The 20,864-nt window shown below is 42.2% G+C and overlaps 1 protein-coding gene across 11 annotated transcripts in view; it reads right to left on the bottom strand.

Annotated features, from left to right (window-relative positions):
- The window catches only part of KDM4C (lysine demethylase 4C), a 447,252-nt gene that overhangs the window by 179,138 nt on the left and 247,250 nt on the right, over positions 1–20,864 (bottom strand). For all 11 annotated transcript variants that reach the window (XR_013346208.1, XM_077817665.1, XM_077817667.1 and 8 more), the window contains 4 exons: positions 17,915–18,108; positions 11,849–12,087; positions 9,507–9,853; positions 4,213–4,324 (listed from right to left, as the gene is read on the bottom strand). Coding sequence is in view for 10 of the 11 variants with exons in the window: in XM_077817665.1 (XP_077673791.1) it covers positions 4,213–4,324; positions 9,507–9,853; positions 11,849–12,087; positions 17,915–18,108 (892 nt within the window). In the remaining variant the exon portion in view is untranslated. The remainder of the gene's footprint in view (positions 1–4,212; positions 4,325–9,506; positions 9,854–11,848; positions 12,088–17,914; positions 18,109–20,864) is intronic.

Here is a 20,864-nt window from a genome sequence, read left to right as displayed (position 1 = left end):
AACAAAAAAATGTAGCCTCATTTAATAAGCAGCTGGCACCACTGTGTTGAAACCATGAGACCGGATATCTTAGAGATGCTCAGCACCCACACAGACTTCACTGGAGGTCTGAGCGCTGAAATTCAAGCCCGTCAGTGTCAGCAAGCTCAGAAGTGACCTGTATTTGCCAGTCCCAGCTCCTCTAAGAGCAGCCTCCTAGATGAATGCCAAAAAGAAGGCAGAAAACGAAATGAAATGTGATGGAAGCAGAACACTAACCATATCGCTTGCTTGCTGTGCATCAGTTTCTATTGTGAGTTTGTAATTTCTGTTGGTTATTGTCCAAAAAATTATTGTTGTAATGGAGGTGAATGATTTAAATAAAGAAGGGCTTATGTTAATTTAACTATGCTAATAACATTGTTTAAAATAAAGTACATGGTTGTTTTCCACCTCCCTTAACTAGTTTTTTTTAAATCTATCATCAAAATATGCCGTTTAAAAAAAACTGTTACCGGTATATGTTAAAAGACAATATACATTCCATACTCCTATCTATTAAAATACAACAGAATTGCTGTGCACTTTTTCCTCAAACTATTTTCCCCTAAAATGAATGTTTTGTTATTGGAAACGCACACACAGGAATGTGACAAGAATAGAGGATTTTTTATTTTCCCAACTGTTAATAGCTGGTGTTTGCAAACCTGAAATAAAAACTGCTTTCAACAACTGTTATATACCTTATTAGCATGTTTGCATGTCAACCCTGAAAACATGATCAACATTTTAATAAGAGATGTCTGATAAGTCATTCAAATCAAAAGTACCATCAACTTAGCTACAGGAACTGTGTACAGATGAATCTATAGTAGCTGAAGGGAAAAGAGGTTTCTTTTAGCACTACTTACCAAATATGGAAGATCAAATTTCCTTTGTAACTTAGGGCTTTAACATAAATATTAATCCTAAATTTTTGAAAAAAAAAAACACACAGTAAAACTTAAAATTATGATGGGATAACAACTAAGGCCTCTATTCTCCATTTAACAGAAGAGAGAACTTTTGCCGTTTTTTAAATATTTTAAATGGAGGTCATCACACACTGTATGAATGTCAGATCCAAACTATTCCCTAATTACATAAGTTATAGGATGCAACATACTGCTCGAGGCTCGAGTGAAAAACTGAATTTGAATGTGCCACAAGGTTTAAACTACAAAAGTGAAATGTATGCTACAGTTTGCAGGCTTTAAGAAAGGGAAGTGTAGTGACCCAGGAGCTGTGGAAATAAGAAAAAGTACTGCCCTTGGGTGGTGGTGTTTGGGGTTTTTTATTGGGGGATGAGGGTTTTTTTTAAATATATTTACACACATAAACATACCCCCCCATTGCTTATAACACTTAAGGAAAGCAAAAGCACCTTATACATGAGTGCAGCTGGCATACTGTATAGCTTGATGGCTGTACTATATAATTTTGATCTTACTATTTTTTCACAACCCCATCAGACTGAAATATTATGGGAGAAGCCCAATTCTATTTGGATCTATTGAAAATCTGTCCAATCTATGGTGGTATCTAGCTTTGAGGTGCAGAGTTTTAATATTACAGAAAGATTGGTGCATAATATTAGGCTCCTTATTTAGGCATCTAAGCGATTGGACTACATTTCAGAAGTGCTGAGTACATAGCAGCACTCCTGGAAGTCAATGGGAGCTGCTCTGTGCTCAATGTTTTTGAAAATTATTTAACTGCTTAAATGTGAATTTAGGAGCCAGATTCTTTGCCCTGACACCATCTGCTTTGTGCACCACCAAGCAAGCAGAAAGCTACCTTAATGCTGCTGCCGATTCCCGCACAGAGTAGGAATTGTGTCGAAATGAGGATAGGTAGGCAGTCCTGCATAGCTTTAAAATTTCATTAAGGGCTATTTTTGCTTTTAGTTGGCCTACATTTATGCCTGCTCTCTTCAGCTATGCTGAGAATCTGATCCCTGGTTTTTAAAATCTTGAACTTTGCTTTTTACAGAAACTTACTGGTATAACTATAGAAAATGGTATAAATGATATTCCTGGGGAAATACTGCAAAACTGCACATGTACAGAATTCATGTCCTCTGCAGATTTCTTTGCTTCCCCACAGAAAAATGACTTTCTGACAGGGAAGCAAAAAGAAGCTGCAAGAGCAGTCACACCACACCATTCCCTAGCAGCACAGGTACATTGTTTCAGGCACCCAGAACAGCCGGCGGAGAGGTAAATCACAGTGGGGCTGAGGATACTCCAGCTAGTGGCTCCTACCCTGAGCCGGGATCAGCTGCTCGTCCCAGCTGGGCTGGAGGCAGGAGCAGACGGGGCTTCTTCCTCCCCTGCAAGGAGCAGCTGGAGCTGTGTCAGACCCTCCCGCAGCTGCAGGAAGCTCATCATCCTCCCCTGCTTCCTGCCCTCATCACTCCTCAGCTGTGGGGGGAGGGGTCACTGTATGGGGAGCTGCTCCCAATCCACCCTACCCCCGTGCATCCGGACCTCCCATACCCAGACACCCCTGCCAAGCCTCACCCAGTACATCCAGAACCCTCCTAGCCCTCCATATCCGAACCCCACCCCACTGATCCTCAACCCCTGCACCTGGAGACCCTTGCCCACAGACCCCCTGCCTCCGGACCCCCACCCCTGCATCCAGATCACCCCTCAGAGCTCCCTGCACTCAAACCCCCACGCTGATGCCTCACCCCCTGCACCACCCTGAGCCCACACATCCAGACCCCCATGCCACTGACCCTCAACTAGCTGCACCCAGGCCCCCACCCTACCAAGCCCCAATCCTTCAGCACCGAGACCCCCTCACTGAGACCCTTACATCCAGAACCCTCCGCTGAACTGCAACCATCTTCACCTGGAAGCCCCTGCAGAGTCCCATTGCCCCTGCACCTGGAAACTGCCCCCCCAACAAGCCTCTGTGCATCCAGATCCCCCCACTGAGCTGCCTGCACCCAGACTGTCCCACACAGAATCCTCTCATCCCACAACTGGATCCCCCCACACAGCCCCTCCACACTTGGATTCTGCCTGGTTGAACCTGCCTGCCCTACACCTGGTGAGCCTGGTGCAGAGGGGCAGGGCCCAGGGTGCTTCTGGGGCAGGCCCAGGCCTTTGTGCAGTGTCAGGTTCGGGTGCAGCCTCACTGCTGAGTCCGCGTCCTGGGGGAGGGGCTACAAGGTGATCTCCCACCTTCATGTAGCCCCCACTGTGCTCCCCACTGTCATGCTGGAGCCTCTGAATTTATTTAGGTTTCAGAGTAGCAGCAGTGTTAGTCTGTATCCACAAACAGAAAAGGAGTACTTGTGGCACCTTAGAGACTAACAAATTTATTTGAGCATAAGCTTTTGTGAGCTACAGTTTGGCAAATAAAACATGCAGAATTTCAAAATATTGTGCGCAGAATTTTTATTTTATTGACACAGAATGCCCTCAGGAGTAAAATGAGGAATGTATGTGGGATATGCTCAGTAGCTCTCCATTTTCAATGGATATAGTAAAATGGCTTTGTCAAACCTAGAGAGAGAGACCAGTCTATTTAATTGTTTCCCTTTATATTTTTAACTAATTGTGGGGCCAGAATCCAAGGTATAATAAAGACTGTTGGTAACCTTTCTGATGTTTTGGAATATCTATGGTCTTTCATGAATCAAGACTACAGATGTCTTTACCAGAACCACTTTTCAAGCCTCCAACTGGATGTCTAAAACAATAGAATCACAATGCAAATTTTTTTTAAAATAATCCAACGAGGTACAGTTTACAAGCAGGACTGATGTTCTGAAGATCTAGAAATGGTATGTCATAGCTATACTTGCCTTCCTAAAATAAGATATAAAGTTTGCTGCTAAAGCCAATTGCTGTCAAATTCAACAAAGGAGATCTGGCTACAGAAAGTGTCTTCATCTCACATGCAGCACTTTAAATGACTTCAGACTGTTCTGAGCTTCTTACAAGACAGTTCTAATATGTTTAGGAGAATTTAAGTGAAACGGGGGAAAGAAAGAACTCATGAATTCAGCAAGCATGCTGAAAGCTTTTTAATGGAATTATTCTGCAACTTTAGAAGATTTCCCACACAGTCAAAATACTCTTTCATGTTCAGTACTTTTGTAATAGTTAAAAGATATATGTATACAGGTTATAAAGACAGACAGATGTAATTAGAGAAACACATTAAAAGCATGCTCACCTTCATCACTTACTGCCTGCTGTTTAACCAGTGTCATAGGAGATCTGGCCGGGGGTTTACTTAGTGGATGACGCCAACTCTTACATGTTTTCTTTCTTTCAATTTCTGCTAACTGAAAGGGAGAGACCATATTTAGTTTAGTTGGAAACTGAACAAAACTAATGCTGATAAGCAAGAATATTCTTCTGCTAATGGCGTAAAGCAGGGGTTCTCAAAGTGGGGGTCGGGACCCCTCAGGGGGTCACAAGGTTATTACTTGTCGGGTTGCGACCTGTCAGCCTCCACACTAAACCCCACTTTTCCTCCAACATTTATAATGGTGTTAATATGTTTTTAACTGATAAGAGGGGTGGCACTCAGAGGCTTGCTATGTGAAAGGGGTCACCAGTACAAAAGTTTGAGAACCACTCGTGTAAATAATCCACTTTGTTAGATAAACTCTCACATCAGGCATGTAAAAAACCTCTCATCGATGGTTCAAAAATTTGTCTGACATTAGTTATTTTGTTAGATCTAGGAGATGGGATAATCTCTCCCTTTACTTCAGAAAAAGGTGTGGAAAACAACTTGGTATTAGGACAACAACATATTTAAAAAACATGTACAGTTTTTCTTCATAAGTTTTCACTCATTCAGTTTAGTTACTTAAAGTTAAAATGCAACATTTAAGTTTGTCTTTAAAAAAAATACAAAGCAACCATTAACAAACAATTACAATAAATAAATGCTAAATCTACTAAATAAAGATTAACACTGGCTGAAAATGTAATGTACGCTAGAATACTTCTGTATATTTCAAGTTTCAGAGTAGCAGCCGTGTTAGTCTGTATCTGCAAGAAGAAAAGGAGTACTTGTGGCACCTTAGAGACTAACAAGTTTATTTGAGCATAAGCTTTCGTGGGTTACAGCTCACTTCATCAGATGCATAGAATGGAACATATAGTCAGAGGATATATATACATACAGAAAATATGAAAAGGCGGAAGTTGGCAGACCAGCTCTACCTTTTCATATTTTCTGTATGTATACATATTCTCTGACTATATGTTCCATTCTATGCATCTGATAAAGTCACTAAAGCTTATGCTCAAATAAATTCGTTAGTCTCTAAGGTGCCACAAGTACTCCTGTTCTTTTTGTATATTTCAGAACATTTTATCACACTGACTCATATGGTATTAAATGGAAATGTGTGTGCCATTTCATTTATCTGCACAGCCATGCTATTCTCCCTGTGGTGGCTTCATGCAGTTGTCAGTAATTATCATCATATGGGTACTTTTGGAAAAAGGGAAAATCAGGTCACAACAGCCTCATTTATCAAGGATCAGTACCAGAGATCACTTATGGAGTTTGCCAGTCTAGGTAAGGAGGACAGATAAAGGAGATGACTGACAAAACAATGCACAACCTCGAGATGACTGACAAAACAATGCACATCCTCAAGAACAAGAAAACAGCAAATCAAGGTTGTCAGCAGCTACAATACAGAGCTACATACCATTTACTAAATTAAGTGGAGGGAGGAGGATGTTGTGGCTAACGCACAGGATGGGTTTATGACATCAAAAGATGCAACTAGCTGAGCAAAAATGTAAAGCAGATTGGCCTTCCTAATAGTATCTCTGTAATATAACCCTGTATAACAGTAACACAGACAGAGCATGGAGGTGTATTGGAAAGTATTTGAAAAGCCACTTAGGAATGTCTGAGAGGTACCCAGATACATTAAATATAACCTGTAACACAGCATGATTACAACACTGAAAAGATGCTTATAGTGCTTAATATTATTACAAAGGGAGGAGTGGTGAGAGAGACCATTTATGTCGGCGTATGCAGCTGCCCAAAAGAAGTTGAGGCCACCAATGCCGCTCTGGTGATAGGCCCAGGGTGTCCAGAAGGGCCACTGAGGAACCTGCCGTTGGCCTGGCCACGGTGCCGGGTAGGGTTGTCGGTCTCAGACTGTGATGACCACAGATGAGCAGAGCGGCTTGGTGCCGGAGAATGGTGCCAACTGGGGGACCGGAGCGGTTCACCCACACGGGCCACCAGTGCCGCAGGCCGATGCGACAGAGATGGTGGTCTTATGGCCAACATCATCACCGGTTTGCTCATGGAATGTACCAGGCCCAGAAGCGGTGCTGGCGATCTGTCTCGCCTAGGAGGGGAGGATGGTGCTGTAAGTGCCAAAAGGTTCGCTGCTGCCTAGAATGCCTCCAGTGTGGAAGGAAGCTGTAAGTCTTCATGGTGGCGTGCAGGATAGCGCTGCGGGTCTGGACTTGACTGGACCCATCTCAGGGCAGAAGTCAACAGAATCCCTACCAAATGGGAGCCGGGTGGGGGCTATTGACCATCTGGTCTTTAGACCTGGCCAGGGAGTGCCCCCTGTTGGCCTTTTCTGTTTTGGGGGCACTGGGGCATGCAATCAGTCTGGATGTCTGGGTGTGGGCAGAGCCATGGTGTGCTGAGGGTCTCTAGCAGAGTCCTTCCTTGGCACCAGCAACCGATAATTGGTTATCTCAATATTTTCAAAGAGAAGCTCTTTCGGGAGTGGTGATAAAGTAGCGGTGGAAACTTCTGGTAAAGGTAAGAAATCTCTTCCTTCTATGAGACAGAACAGAAGGGAATTTTGACCTGATAGTAGAAACAGGCAGCCCAAAGGGCTGGTCATCCTGCTATCAAAGAAGAGATTCTGACTTCTATAGAAATAGATGATAATAGATGTAGATGATGAACAGTCGCTGGTAAGAGACGTATCAGGAGATACAGATCTGAATTTATCTCTACGTCTTCTTCCACCTCTAAGAATAAAAGGTCCACATGTATAAGGCCCAGGACAATGTAGGAGGAAGACCCCAAAAACTTTGCACACTATTGATCTACCTTAAACAGGTTAGGTTATGGAATTAATTCTGAATGGATACTCAACTGAACTGAACTCTTCCCAGGGACAGATTCATCAAGCCCCCAACATCCAAAGATCAACTGATATGCTAGATTACACAAGAAGTCATCTGTCATTGTCTCCAAATAGGGGCAACGGAACCTGTTCTATCTTTCAAATGCTAAAAGATAATTTACTCAATATTCTCCAATGTTCCCAAGAGGACAGGAGTCACAGAGCAACACTGGATTTGAAGGCCCCCAAGTAGTTCAGAAGGAAATTCAGATTCAACACAGAAATTATGAAGTTAATGCAAAGTAATTGGCTCTCTACAGTGAGCCTAAAGTACCCTGCTGTTCTTTCCAAAAAGAGTGCATGGTTTTCCAAGTTTCTATCACTATTAATGGGTCCAATATTGTTTCTGTAATAACACCCATGGTCTGTTCATCTGTGAGGACTGAAACCAAGATCGCTCAATTTGAATGCATGAACCACTATTGCCTGAGCTAAAGGACCCAGTCCATTAGCTCAGAGGCAATAGCAAACTCATGAACACTTTTTATGTGGTCCATCCACTAGAGAGGGATAAAGATATACTTGATGAATGTGGGGAAGCTCATCACAACTTCAAATCCCTGCATGGCCCACCAGTTGCAATGACTTGTCTGGTCAGTTCATTTCCGGGGAATGAACTCAGGACACCTAGTTCTAAAAGCACGAGGTTCTCCTGAATCTGAGCTAAACAGATCTGCTCTTTAGTTCAAGATTCAGCCATTTCTAGCTGTCCATATTAACACCATGGACAAACCAAGATCTTTACCTTTTCACCCCAATGTTACACAATTTCTACATACTGCTGAAATCCTTCAACTTCCTCTGGTACACAGATTTCCTGTCTGGCCTTTAAATTAGTATTCAGGGTACTAATCTCTCTCTTCCTCCTCTTATTCCTAAGTAAAACATTAATTTCCACAAAGCTCATGAAACTGCACTACCTTCCCTCTGTTAAATCCATTTCACCGGGGGGGGGGGGAGGAAGCATACATTAGATGAATATAGAGCCATTAAGATTTACATCTAAGGTATTAAACCCTTCAGGAAGTCAAGTTCTGATTTCAACCGCTATTATCCAGATGTTAACGGTGTGAAGGCCTCAAATACTTCATCTGCCATATAGACCAAAGCATGTTTTGCCAAAGCACATGAAGCCACATGTTTCCACCAAACAATGTCATGGCTTATTCTACTAGGTCACACACAGTCTCTGGAGTGGTAAGAGCGCAAGCTCTATGAAGAGACCTGCAAGGTTGTGACCTGGTCTTTAGAACATACTTTTGCCAGCTACTATATGGTCTATCTTTAGTCATCTGCCAACACTCAACATTTGGTAGGAGGGTGTTACAATCTGTAGTGCCTCCCTAAGCATCCTCACTTGTGGTTGTGAATACAGTGTATAGTTACACAAAGTCAAAGGTCAGAAGGGATCACAAGATCATCCAGTCTAAGCCTCTATATATCACAGGCCACCAACATCAACCAGAACCCACACACTAAACCTAACAACTGAAAACAGATGACAGTATTACAGCCCTCAGGAGACTAAGCTATTATGTGCCACAGGCAGACAAGTTCAAATCACTTGTTTTAGCATGAGATTATTTACTGCTGTTCATATCCCCATGTCAGATTGCCAGACTTTCCAATAGCAGGAGAAAGAAAAATTTGATTGTGGTATCCTTGAGAGTTTCCTTCCTCCTATTATTTTTATGTGGTCCATCCACTAGAGAGGGATAAAGATAACCCTCTTATAACCAGCAATCCTCCTAACACATTTTAGGGGTATTGAGTCATGGTAAATGATTGGTATTTTTCCTCATTTCTTTGAATACGTAAAAGTTTCTTTCCTCACACTTGAATATCTTATAGTAGTGGCCATTTCTGCTCTCATAGGATGCTTTTTTCCCCCCGATTTTTATTTTATTTCAAAGGCTCTAACTAAGTTTCCTAGTATCGTTATAGCGTGGGGAGTCCTCCATTCTGGCAGTTAGTGAAAAGAGGAGGGGCTTAGCTATACCTTCTGACAATTCAGACTTTGCCTACATACTGTCAGATTACCAGATATCCAAAACAGGAAAAGAAAAAAAAATCAAGTGAGCTGCAATAAAATTCTGTCCTAATTCAGGAAATCATCCCTATTCAGGAAAGCTCTTAACCACATGCTTCATTTTAAGCACATGCTCAAGTCTCACTGAAGTCAATGGGACTTAACACACACAAAGTTCTGCAGTTTTCGTTAGTAGCCTGCTGTTGTTCAACATCTGTCTGTGCCCTTGATTATGAATAAATTAAAACCACCATGCAATATGTTTCATATACAATGGGTATTTTCAAAGCATTTTTTTCTTACGGCAGGTATTTCTCCAGGTTCCAAACCACTTTCACTACTTTCACTGCTTTCTAGGTCGCTGACATCATCCTCTGTGGACACGCTATTCGTTTCCCCTTTTTCCAGGCACTCTGATTCAAAGGAAGCATATCCAGGTGACTTTTGGCATGATTCAACCCGGAAAGCCTGATTCTGAGATTTTAAAGAATCGTCTTCTTCATTTATACAAATGATAGATGTGGGTCTCAGGAGTGTAGAATCCTTAGGTGTAAAGGAAGCAATACTGGAATCTTCCTTGTCCTCATCTTCTGTTTTTATTTTCTGCATTACAGGAGTAGGGCTGAAAAGTGAGTTTGAACAGATGTTCCCTAGGTATCAAAAATATGGGTTTGTTAATAAACTTCATATTGCATTATTATTATTCTATACCATTCTCACAGCAGTCTGAATTGAATATCAGTTTCATAACTCTGCTTGTCATTTAGAAATCCTGTCTAGCATTCTATCAGCAAAAGGCCAGACTAAAAAGTAGAATGATAAATTATTCTTTGATAAAACATAAGTAATAGCATATTGAGTTTAGAGTGTAAACCTTTTTTTACGTCTTGTTTTTCTTTCTATTGGCATTTTCAATTTGAACAACTAGACAAAGTATTTTTGTATCACTTGAAATTATCAATATGCACTCGACATGATTATTCTGACAGCCTACAGGCAATTTAACTACTTGAAATAACCACTGTAAAAGGTTGGCATATTGAACTTTATACTCTGAATTTACACCTATTATGCCTGTGTGAAAATCTGTCAGTAAACAAGAAATAATGACTTAAAATAAGGAAAATATATTTACAAGAAATATCAAGAATTGTCAGCAAATAGCAGCGCTGACATAAAAATCACAAAAAATTACAGTGAGTAATTTTGTATTTCAGTGCTGCTGAAGATTAATTTCATGTGCAGTATACAATGAATATTAAAATCATCTATCTGGTTGCAGAATTTACCAAAAAGTAGTCCCATCTAATGTCAATGCAGAAATTCCAGATATAAAGAATATTTTCTTTAATTAATTGTTGGAATGTATCAGCCAGAGATTGCAGGCACCAATTGCCAGCACCGTACACGTAACAACGTAGCCCACATCGTAGCTGTCACATCCACAAGGCTCCCTCTACAAAGGTCCAATCTTCCATCTTTTAATTATGAAAAGCAGAATGGAATGAGCTCTACTTTACAAAGCTTGTATTTCACCTTGGCACTTAAGTAGGACTTGTTTTTTCCACAGTGATGAACACTCACAACTTCTATTTAAGTCATTGGGAGTTACAAATGATCCATACCTCTGAAAATCAGGCAAAGGGGTGGATATTGTCAAGTCCCAACTCGGCAAAATATGCACATGCTTACTTCTAAGCACGAGTAGTCCTACTGAAGTCACATCTGGACAATTCACCTTGTCATCTGTCTGGTGCTGGGAACTGTAAAATGCCTACAGCTTCTGGTTGGTACATTTGAACAAGGATGGTATTTCCAGTAAGGGTAATATCCTTCACTCCTGAAAACCGTTTTGGTGCCAAACTGAAAACAATGGGACTCATCATGTGCTTAAAGTGAGGCATATGCTCAAGCATTTTGCTTAACTGGGGCCTAAACTCCCTTCTGGACAGGAGTGTGAGACTATGTCTTGCCCGCAGTGAAATTCAGAGTCAGCAAGAGAATGAATCTCAGAAAAGGTATCAGCATCAAAGCAGGGTAAATAAAAATATGCTGGCACAGGCATATGTAACGTGTGCACAGGGAGCATGCCCTCTAGCAGACACTTCTAGTAGCTTAGGTAACAGAACTTGCACACTTAGAAGTGGGGGATTTTGTGCACAAGGAAACTAAGACTTTCCATAACACTATACACAATTCGTTTTCTGCTTTCAAATGTAAGCAGTACATCTCAAGTGTATATATTATGTACAGTATCTCTCAGTGGATAAGGTACTTCATATCATTTTCCAGACACGTTTTTCATTTGCTACAATGTGCCAATCTATGGAAGGAGTTAATTTAAAAAAAAAAACTGCTTTTTTAGGGGAGAGGTTCCTTTCTTTTAAAAATAAATGAATAAAAATAATTTTACCTGTTTTGCTCTCAGTTCAGTATTTAAACTGGTTGTGCTCTTGCTCCTATCACATACAAATACCATATGATGCTCATGCCTGCATGATTTCCCTGCATAAAAACTTTATGAATAGGCATTTTTAGTTATGCCACTTGGAGCAACACTTTTCCCTTATCATTCACAGATTTATGGCATCATAATATCAATAGCCTAAAATTTACAAGTGAAACATAATCAGTCCTTATCTCACCTGAGACCTCAATATTATCCAATAAATGCTGATCCAGCTGCATTCTGCTAATGTTTTTCTCTTCCCCAGAAGGCACTTCTGTATTTACCAGCTTCACTTTTTCTTCTGGCTTTTCATTGACCTTGAAGCCATCTGTAGCTGCTTCAGTGGCTATGATTTCTGCACCAACGATCATAGCTGATTCTCTCTCGTCCTCTGGAGTTTTAAGCTTTTTAGATCGAGATCTGGTATGCTGGAAGCTGTTATAAGAGATATTGCTGTCACAGTAGAATGTCTGTCTTGGATAAGATAAAATGTCTACCAACATAAATGTCCCTTTCACCTGCTTAAAATGGTAAAAAATTGACAATTTCCCAACTTTTTGTGCCTAGATAGTGTTTACAATTTAAGTGATAGATTAACAATTGATTGGATTTAACCTTCTAATGTTTTATCACAATTCCTTAGAACAAGGTATTAAACTATAAACCTGAAACAACAGCGAGTCTTTCTTAATCAAGTTCCAAAACTAGTTTTTGATGAACCATTCTTCGGAACCTGAAAGTGACTAAGCTGAGCAACATAACAATAGAGAAAAAAAAATATGCTCAGCTGCACTAAAATTAGATAATATTGTCCCAGTCCCAGAGTGCACTAGACATTTTGCCTGATCACTCTTGCACATTCATGTAACTTTTACAAAGATAATTATTTTTGGCAACTGTGTACGCATCTTTAACATCAGCTACTAGAATCTGAATTAGGGAAAATTTCTGAGGCTTGAAGAAAATGTTATTTTACTACATTTAAGTATATAGATAAAGTGCAACCTCCAGCCCATCTTATGCATATTCTGTACCACCAACAGAAGGGCAAACATGGAGCAAGAATGCTGGCAACTGCTCTCAAAGACTGAATGGGTTGTAATCTGTATGCCCAAGATACAGGGAGTGAGAGTCTCAAGTCCAGATTCAAGTCTCTAGTATAGCAGGACAGGACTGTACACATTACTTCATCACAAGTCAGGTGTTGCCAATTTCCAACCTGATAAGACTTTCATGAGAAGTGTCCTGTGTAGTGGACATCACTAATTTATATCAAAGGGTTGTATATTTTGAACTGCAGATGTAGCCAGTGAGCTAGGAATATTTTGATAATCTTTTTCACCAACCTTTTAAGGAGCCATATTTTACCTCCACTAATATTCTCTGAATTTCCTTCTCTTCCTTCTATCTAGTGATACTTCTAGAAATTGTGTTGCAATGCTGAAAATGGTGATTGGTTGGCACTGTTTTATGACTCCTGGGGATCAAAATTATCATGTTTTTCATCAATACATTACAGCAGAGATGAAACAGAACACACATTTTATCTTCATTTTCACAACATGCATTCCTGTGTGTCTGCACCACTGCCAATCTGGTAATTAAATAGCACAGGAGTGTGTTCTTAGGGGTAGTCCTGGGTTGACCTTGTTGCTCCCTATGGTTAACCACTTCCACCACTAGGGAGTTAGGAGCATGGTGGGTGTACAGGTACTCGTGGCCTTTGGATGGCACAAAGTACTTGCACTCAGCTCTCTTGGAGATGGGTGGCAGGGAGGAGGGAGTTTGCCAGAGGGCATTAGTGATCTTAGAGACCCCATCATGAAGGGGCAGAGCCACCCTGGCCAGTGCCATGGAGCAGAGGACATCGAAGAGAGAGTCCAAGGGCTCCTCTAGCTGCTTCACCTGAAGACCCAGGTTGGCAGCGATCCTCTTACATAGTTCCTGGTGCACTTTAGTGTCATCCGGAGGAACCAGGAGAGGAGGCCCCATTATAGCCTCGTCTGGCGACAATAAGGAAGATGCCAGTGCGGTAGGGTCCTCCACAACCATTGGTGGCCCAATGGCTTGTTCTTCTGTTCCCTCTTGGACCTGCAGGGTGCTTGCGCCCAAGACTTCGTGCACTAGAGGAGGGCGGGAGAGAGAGGTAGCTGGTCTCTCCAAGGCTCTGGACACCAAGCGGGCAGCCTGGGAGGGCTGGGTGACCCCCCCGCACAGGTTCCATGGGTACCATGGCGCGGGCCACTGTGCCCGAGACCACGGGGCCGGTTTTTTGGGGCCGACAATGTAGCCAGTACTGGAGCTTGTCCCACTGTCAGGGAACCTGGCCCTGAACCAGGGCTGGATTCTGAGTGGTCACTCCCAGGATGGGGAGGAACTGGGATGACTCTGTCCCAACTGGTGCCGGTCACTCCACCTGGGGTCTGATCTGGAGCTGGATCTTAGGGACTGGTGACGCTTGACGGATGGTTTGGAGCCAGCGATGGCTTGGAGCCAGCAATCTATGTCTTGCACTTGACGAGCGGTACTGGGATGAGGAGCGGGACCTGAAGTCGGAACGAGCCCGCACTGGGAAGCACTCGCACACAGCGATGCCCTCCTAAGGGATCGGCGACGGTCTGAGGAATGGTAAGATCAGTCACTCGACAGGTCCCTGGAGCGGTACTGTGGTCTCGGAGATATTGGGTGCTGGGAAAGGTACTCCTCCTGCGGGGTATGTGCCTCCAAAGGTCTGCACCCGGTGGCAAGCAAGCTGCGCCTTGAGTCTCTCTGCTCATGTCCAAAGTCCGGGGACTGAATGGGGCTGCGCTGCATCTGCCTTTCGTGGTCAGATGCGTGGCGGCTAAGGGAAGGTGAGTGCTGGCAGGATGTCCCCCACAATGGGGAATGGTGCTGCTGAGGTGGGGACCAAAGCAGTCCAAATGTGGGTTTACCCCGTGACCGGGGAACCACAGGAGCCGGTGTGGGCAGCACCAGAGAGACATGATCCCCTGCGCTGCCTGCAGGGCCTCTGGCGTGGATGGCACCCGGAACTGATGGAGGTCTCTGCTGCTATTCACGGTAGCTGGTGGGGAGTGGGCTGGGCTACATCGCTCCTCCGGAGCTTGGGCCTGAGATCCTGATGTGGGTGAAGAGTTGCCCGGCCTGGGACTTTGCTCATATCCAGTCTTATCCTTTCCCTTGTGGGAGGTTGGAGACCGGCCTCACCCCACCTTCTTGGCTAGAGCTACGGATGGGGACAGGTGCTGGCCAGGGGATGGTCCCAGTGGGGCACTGCATACCAAGGTCACGGTGCTCAGTGCCGAGTTGGAGCGTTGCTCCGGTGCCAGGGTGAGGGCCGACTCCACCCGACTCCATAAGCAGCGCTCTTAAACGAATATCACGCTCCTTCTTAGCCCTTGACTTGAAGGACTTGCAAATTTTGCACTTCTCACTAATGTAGCCTTCACCCAAGCAACACAGACAGCTGCTGTGTGGATCACTAACGAGCATGGGCCTCTTGCAGCAATCACAGGGCTTAAAACCTAGGGACATGCCCCGTCCCAAGGCAAAGTCCCGTTTGGGACCTACGAAATCTCTAACTATAGCTAAGGGATTTATAAACACTAATAGAAAACTATATACAACCTAATACAGGAGATAACTAGTTTGTACGAATGAACAGCAACAGTTCCAGCCATCACTGGCAGCAAGAAGGAACTGAGGGTGGGGGGAACCGGCAGCGCCCTATATACCGTGGTATGTGCACACCACTCTAGGCGGCACCGGAGCCAGTCCCCTACGGATACTGCTGAGGAAAAAATTTCTGGCATTAGTGCATGTGGTGAGCACACACACCTAAGTTGAATGGACATAAGCAAGCGCTCGAAGAAGAAGAATTAGACCAAAGTCCCCAAACTAAGGATCCAATTCAGCAAACAGATTAAACATGTGGTTAGGTGCTTTGATGAATAAGGATGCATTAAAGCATGTAGTCATTTGAGGAATCAGGGCCTAATTTACTTTTTGTTAAGGGAAGAATATCAAACTTAACTTTGAATTGCTGGGATTTTGTATGGTTGGTTTTTGCAAGGACTTTCATAGAAGACTATAGGTTGGAAAACCAGCTTGGATAAGCTAACAACACATTCACACACTCCTGAATATCCCACAAATCAAACTACAATAAAGGTTTGAAAATGTTCCACTAAATCTTCTCTCACACACAGATACACACATGAAAAGTATGCTTGGAGTATGTGTGCATCCCTCAGCCCTTTGGGTAGGGACCAAGGAAGGTCAGGGGCAACTCTTCACTTAGTAGACATTAAGTGGCATATTTATTGGGAGTCTCAGGAAATAAACTAACAGTTGAGTCAACATGGAAAATGAACATCTCACCCCTAGATGTCAACCTTTACTTCAGGGGTGAGGCACATTTGTGGAACAATATGGGGAAACTCATGTGGAAAGTAACTCCACTCTCCACGAGAACTGAAGCCCCTACCCCCATGAACCCTGATTCATTAAGGGGAAAGCAGAGAGAGGGGTACTGGCCTCAGAACCCTGACTGGACAGAGGACTGGAAAGAAATCTCATAACTGGCTTCCTCCTGCCATCCCACCTGTCACTGGAGAAGAGGAATGCCACTCCAGAATGTGGGGGTACAGAAGAGGCCAGGGACCAGGTTACAACCAGGCTGAAGGAGCAGCCTAGACCCAGCAAAGAAGCCTTGACTAGCATGGTGACTGCGGACATGGACACCAGGCAAGGCAGCAGAGACTGGGATTCATCACTCCAAGCTTGCACTGTGCCCAAGCACCGGCAACCACTACAAGGGCCAGAAAGGAACCTGGGGCCTAAGACACTGGCGGCTGTTTGGACCCTGGACTGAGTAAGGTGGTATTAGTTTGAACATTTAAGCCTAGGGTGGGGGCTACATAACAAACTGGGGTGCCCCCACCACACAATGCCGTTGCCAGTGTTTTACTCATCCAGTGGATAAGCAGAGAATGTTGGTCTCCTGTGCTATCTCATCACCTTTTAAGAGAAGAAAATTCATTTAAAAAGTAAAGAAGGAAATTCACAGTTTAGTGTTCACTTGCCAATATGTAGTCACAATGGGGCATCGTCCTTAATTATTTAATGTTTGCAAAAATGATTTGAAGATTAAAAGTGCTATTAAAGGACTAAGGATTATCCTTAACTTGATCCAATTGTGCCCTGCTGTGACAAGACACAAGCAAAGCTCATCTCATAATTTTAGCAGTTAAAACTCAAAGCAATAATGAATAGGAAAATCAGTTGGAATTCTGTTAAGTGCAAACAGAAGAGATACGCTGCATGTAAAGAAAACTTTCCCCCAAAATACACTATCTGCACGATGACACTGGATCCAGTTGTAAAAATATCAAAAGTCAAAACTTTGATAGCGTCAATGATAACTCAAAAAGTTAACTTTTCAGGTATGTCAGTAAAGTCTGCATTGACAATTGGGTTAAGGTTTTCATTATGCCAAATTCCAACCTGTTAATCCATGTTAGGACACAGATATTTAGACCTGTTTGCAAAGGCCTATACTTTAAAAACAGGCCTAAATATCTATATCCTAACACTAATTTATTACCCCAGCTTGCCAGAACCCTCAACTACCATTACGAGAGTCCAGCTGCGTGGACTGTTGGGGAGGGGGACTTACAGGCTGCCGCTCGCCTACACAATCCATAGCAGATATAGCAGGTATTGGCAGTGGTATTGTGAGAGTCTGCCAAATAGCTCTCTCTCTATAGCGCTCCTAGGCTACAAGCTAGTGACCATTAAGTCTATTGCTAGAGGTTGTGCACAGCTGCTGCAGTTCTGCACCTGTTTTATACCCCTCTTTTCTAACTCTAGCATTTAGCTCACTCCCTACAGATGTCTTCCTGATCTCCTAGCTGGAGATGTTGTTACACACAGTGTAAGTGCCAGTGAACACACCCTCACCAAAGGAATAGATTTAAATATTGCATTAGAAGCAATGGCCACCTCTCCATGTGCATAAACTTCAGCTATGCATTTTCCTTTCATGTTGCAAAATGAATGTATTTTTCATTTAAAACAATCACTATGAATTATAACTTTCTTGGCCTCAAGCTCATGGTTAAATTATAAGAAGAGCTAAATTAGCTGTGACTAGAATAAATCAACAACTCTAATGGAATGTCAGAGAAAAGGGCATTGAAAAAAATGGAAACATACAACATATTTAACTTTAATTAAATGGAAGGTGAACAACTCCAATTACCATTTGGGAGGTTTCTTTGTTTTCCTTCTTCTCTGCAACCAGGCCTTTACCTCAGGTGTTGTTTCAGGCGTGGGTTTCATGTGATCAATGGTATATAAATCCTTTCCTTGTTTCCACAGTTGATATCTGTCTGGTTGAAACTTCCTTACAAAGATATCCATGGATATTGTTACCATGTCGTTCCTGCAGGTGCACTGGGGGAGAAATCAGAAATATATACTGCATGTGACAAACTAAATGATTTGCCGTAGTTTGTAGTAGAAAAAGCCTTGAATATGAAACTCCTTTTTTGGGAGGAATGGTCATACAGAAAATATTACCTGGGCAACTACAGCCATACCTGGATTCATCACGGTTCTGTGAGGACAGTCCATTTAGCATATATATAGTATGGAAATTTCATTGGTTGATGAACTCCTACTAATAACAGACAAAAAGCAAGCATCTATGCTGTTTCTTTTAGGTCCATTATCTGCATTTGTTATTATTAAGCACGAGGGTACTGTTGAACCCAACAGATAGACTGGATTACCCTTGAATGGCTCCATTATTTTCTCTGGTTTCAGAGTAGCATCCGATGAAGTGAGCTGTAGCCCATGAAAGCTTATGCTCAAATAAATTTGTTAGTCTCTAAGGCGCCACAAGTACTCCTTTCCTTTTTGCATTATTTTCTCTCTCTCTGAGGGGACACAATGAGTAGTTTTGAGTGGTTGCTCATCTGCCCCAAGGGTTTTTAGTGTGTGGGGGGGATTACAGCATTCTGTTCTATCGCCACTCCTTTTCAACACGAATGCCAGACCCTTAGGGAAGGCAAAAAAAGACCATATCACTTTTTTCTTGCTCCAAAATCTACCTATTCTCCCAAGCTTTTACACAATTGGAAAGGATTGAGTGAGACGTGTGAGGATGCTTGTTCTGAAAAGAGTGGAGAGCAGTTTTTAGATTCTTAGAGTATGTCTACACAACAAAAGTTATGCACAGGCTAGCCTACCTGAGCTAGTTTGAAGCCAGCTAGCATGGGCAACAAGAGAAGTGAAGACAGCAGAGCATGGGCTTCAGCCCAGGTAGTAAAAGCCCAGGATGGACGCTATGTTCTCAGCTCACTAAGCCCACACTAAAGCTCATGCTGTGCTGTCTTCACTGCTACTGTTACCTGCACTATCCAAATTCAAATTAGTTCAGGTAGACTAGCCCATGTACAGCTTTTGCTGTGTAGACATACCCTTAAATTTTAAGGCCAGAAGGGAGTGTTGTCATCTAGTCTGACCTCCTGAGTAACAAAGGCCAAGGCATTTTACTTCATAATTCTATCAAACCAATGACTTTAGTTTGGTAATTGGTCCAAATTGTTTAATGTATTGCTATTCGTGATAAAGTCTCTATGTGCCCACAGAGATCTGAACTGAACTTATATTTTAAAAACACTGAAATAAATAGTAATGAATTTGCAAGTAAGATTCTCTCACTTAAAATAACAGATACTAAAATATTATCTTCAAAGCAAATTTACTGTACCTGAAACTCAAAACAATCTTTATATTAGGAGACTATATGCGAATCAACAAGCCTGCAGCACATAAACCATTCATGCTAAGAACACGTTTTTTTAGCTAAAAAATTGATTCTCCAAAATTGAAAAACCATGAAATGTCTTAATGTTGTATCTAATGAAATATCTCAATGGATAAGTGAAACTAAGCCATATAGCTAATGTAACCTTTCAGGTGAATGAAAGAATGAAAACAAATTAACACTGTATGGCCTGACCTTCTAGTCCTCTATGATTCGTTCTATCATGCCTTTTTAACTGAACAGGATGTCTAACCACAGATGGAATTAAATTTGCTTGTAACTGACTGCTAAATAGGCACACTGCCTTTGTGTACTGCAGGTATATTTTCTCTCTCCTCCATCCACCAGCCACTTCTACACCATCCTTCTTTTCCTTGAAAATCATAAAATCTATACTGGAAAAGGGGATTAGAAATGTCATAAAATGCCCTGCTTTCCCTTCAATACTTTAAAAACACACATCCAGCGTAACATAAAAAAGCTGAACAGGAAACTACTTCAGGCAGCAGCCAGAACTCCATTGAAATCAGACATTTATACAGTCGTGGCAAATTGCTGCAAACATGAAAAAGCAATTTAAAAACTGGTTTTGTAGAAATTAACCTCCCATGAAGAAAATGTTTTTGCCAATACTTTTTGTTTGAGGTACGTCAACCAAAGCCTAACCCAAAGGAAAATTCTCTTACTGACCAAATCCCAGATCTAGAGTGCGGAAATTATGTGATATTTCAACACTTGAAGTTGTTATGACTCAGGGATGTTATCTTTTAATGCAATTCCTTGGATCTTTTGATGACTGCTAGCGTGATAAATGTCATACTAGTTTTTTGTCTCAAGTAAACAACTCCAGGAAAGATTTCTGAATTTACATTTTGCTCTGCTACATTTTCCAATGAAATTTTTAACACAATTTGAATCAGAAGAAAGAGTGTGACTAGAATCATGGCAGCTCACACTGCAAGAATTCAGCACTGCTCTCAAAAGAGTAGAAGAGAAGACATGTCATACCCCACACTTTCATGATACTAGTTTTCATTGCTAGTACCACAGCATTATTCTACACATAACATTGATATATATTAATACTAAGATCTTATATAGTGCTTTTCAGCAGCAGATCTCAAAGCCCTTTACAAAAGAGATGGAGAAATTGAGAGATAAAGTGTCTTGCACAAGGTAACACAGAAGGCCAGAGGCAGAGCTGGGATTAGAAGCCAAGACTCCTGAGTCCCAGTGCAGTGCACAATCTACTAGGCAACACAGTATCTCATTTCCCTCATACACTGGGATGCAGTCATTGTAGCTGCTTCTGTCTGATACTTTGGCTGGAGGGGCGTGATTACCAGTTTCATATATATAGATAGGGAAGGACAGGTTA

Source organism: Eretmochelys imbricata, chromosome 5 (assembly GCF_965152235.1).
Source record: "Eretmochelys imbricata isolate rEreImb1 chromosome 5, rEreImb1.hap1, whole genome shotgun sequence".
NCBI lineage: Eukaryota > Metazoa > Chordata > Testudines > Cheloniidae > Eretmochelys > Eretmochelys imbricata.
Note: the sequence above shows the minus strand (reverse complement) of the source record. Positions and strands in the feature narration are given on the sequence as shown.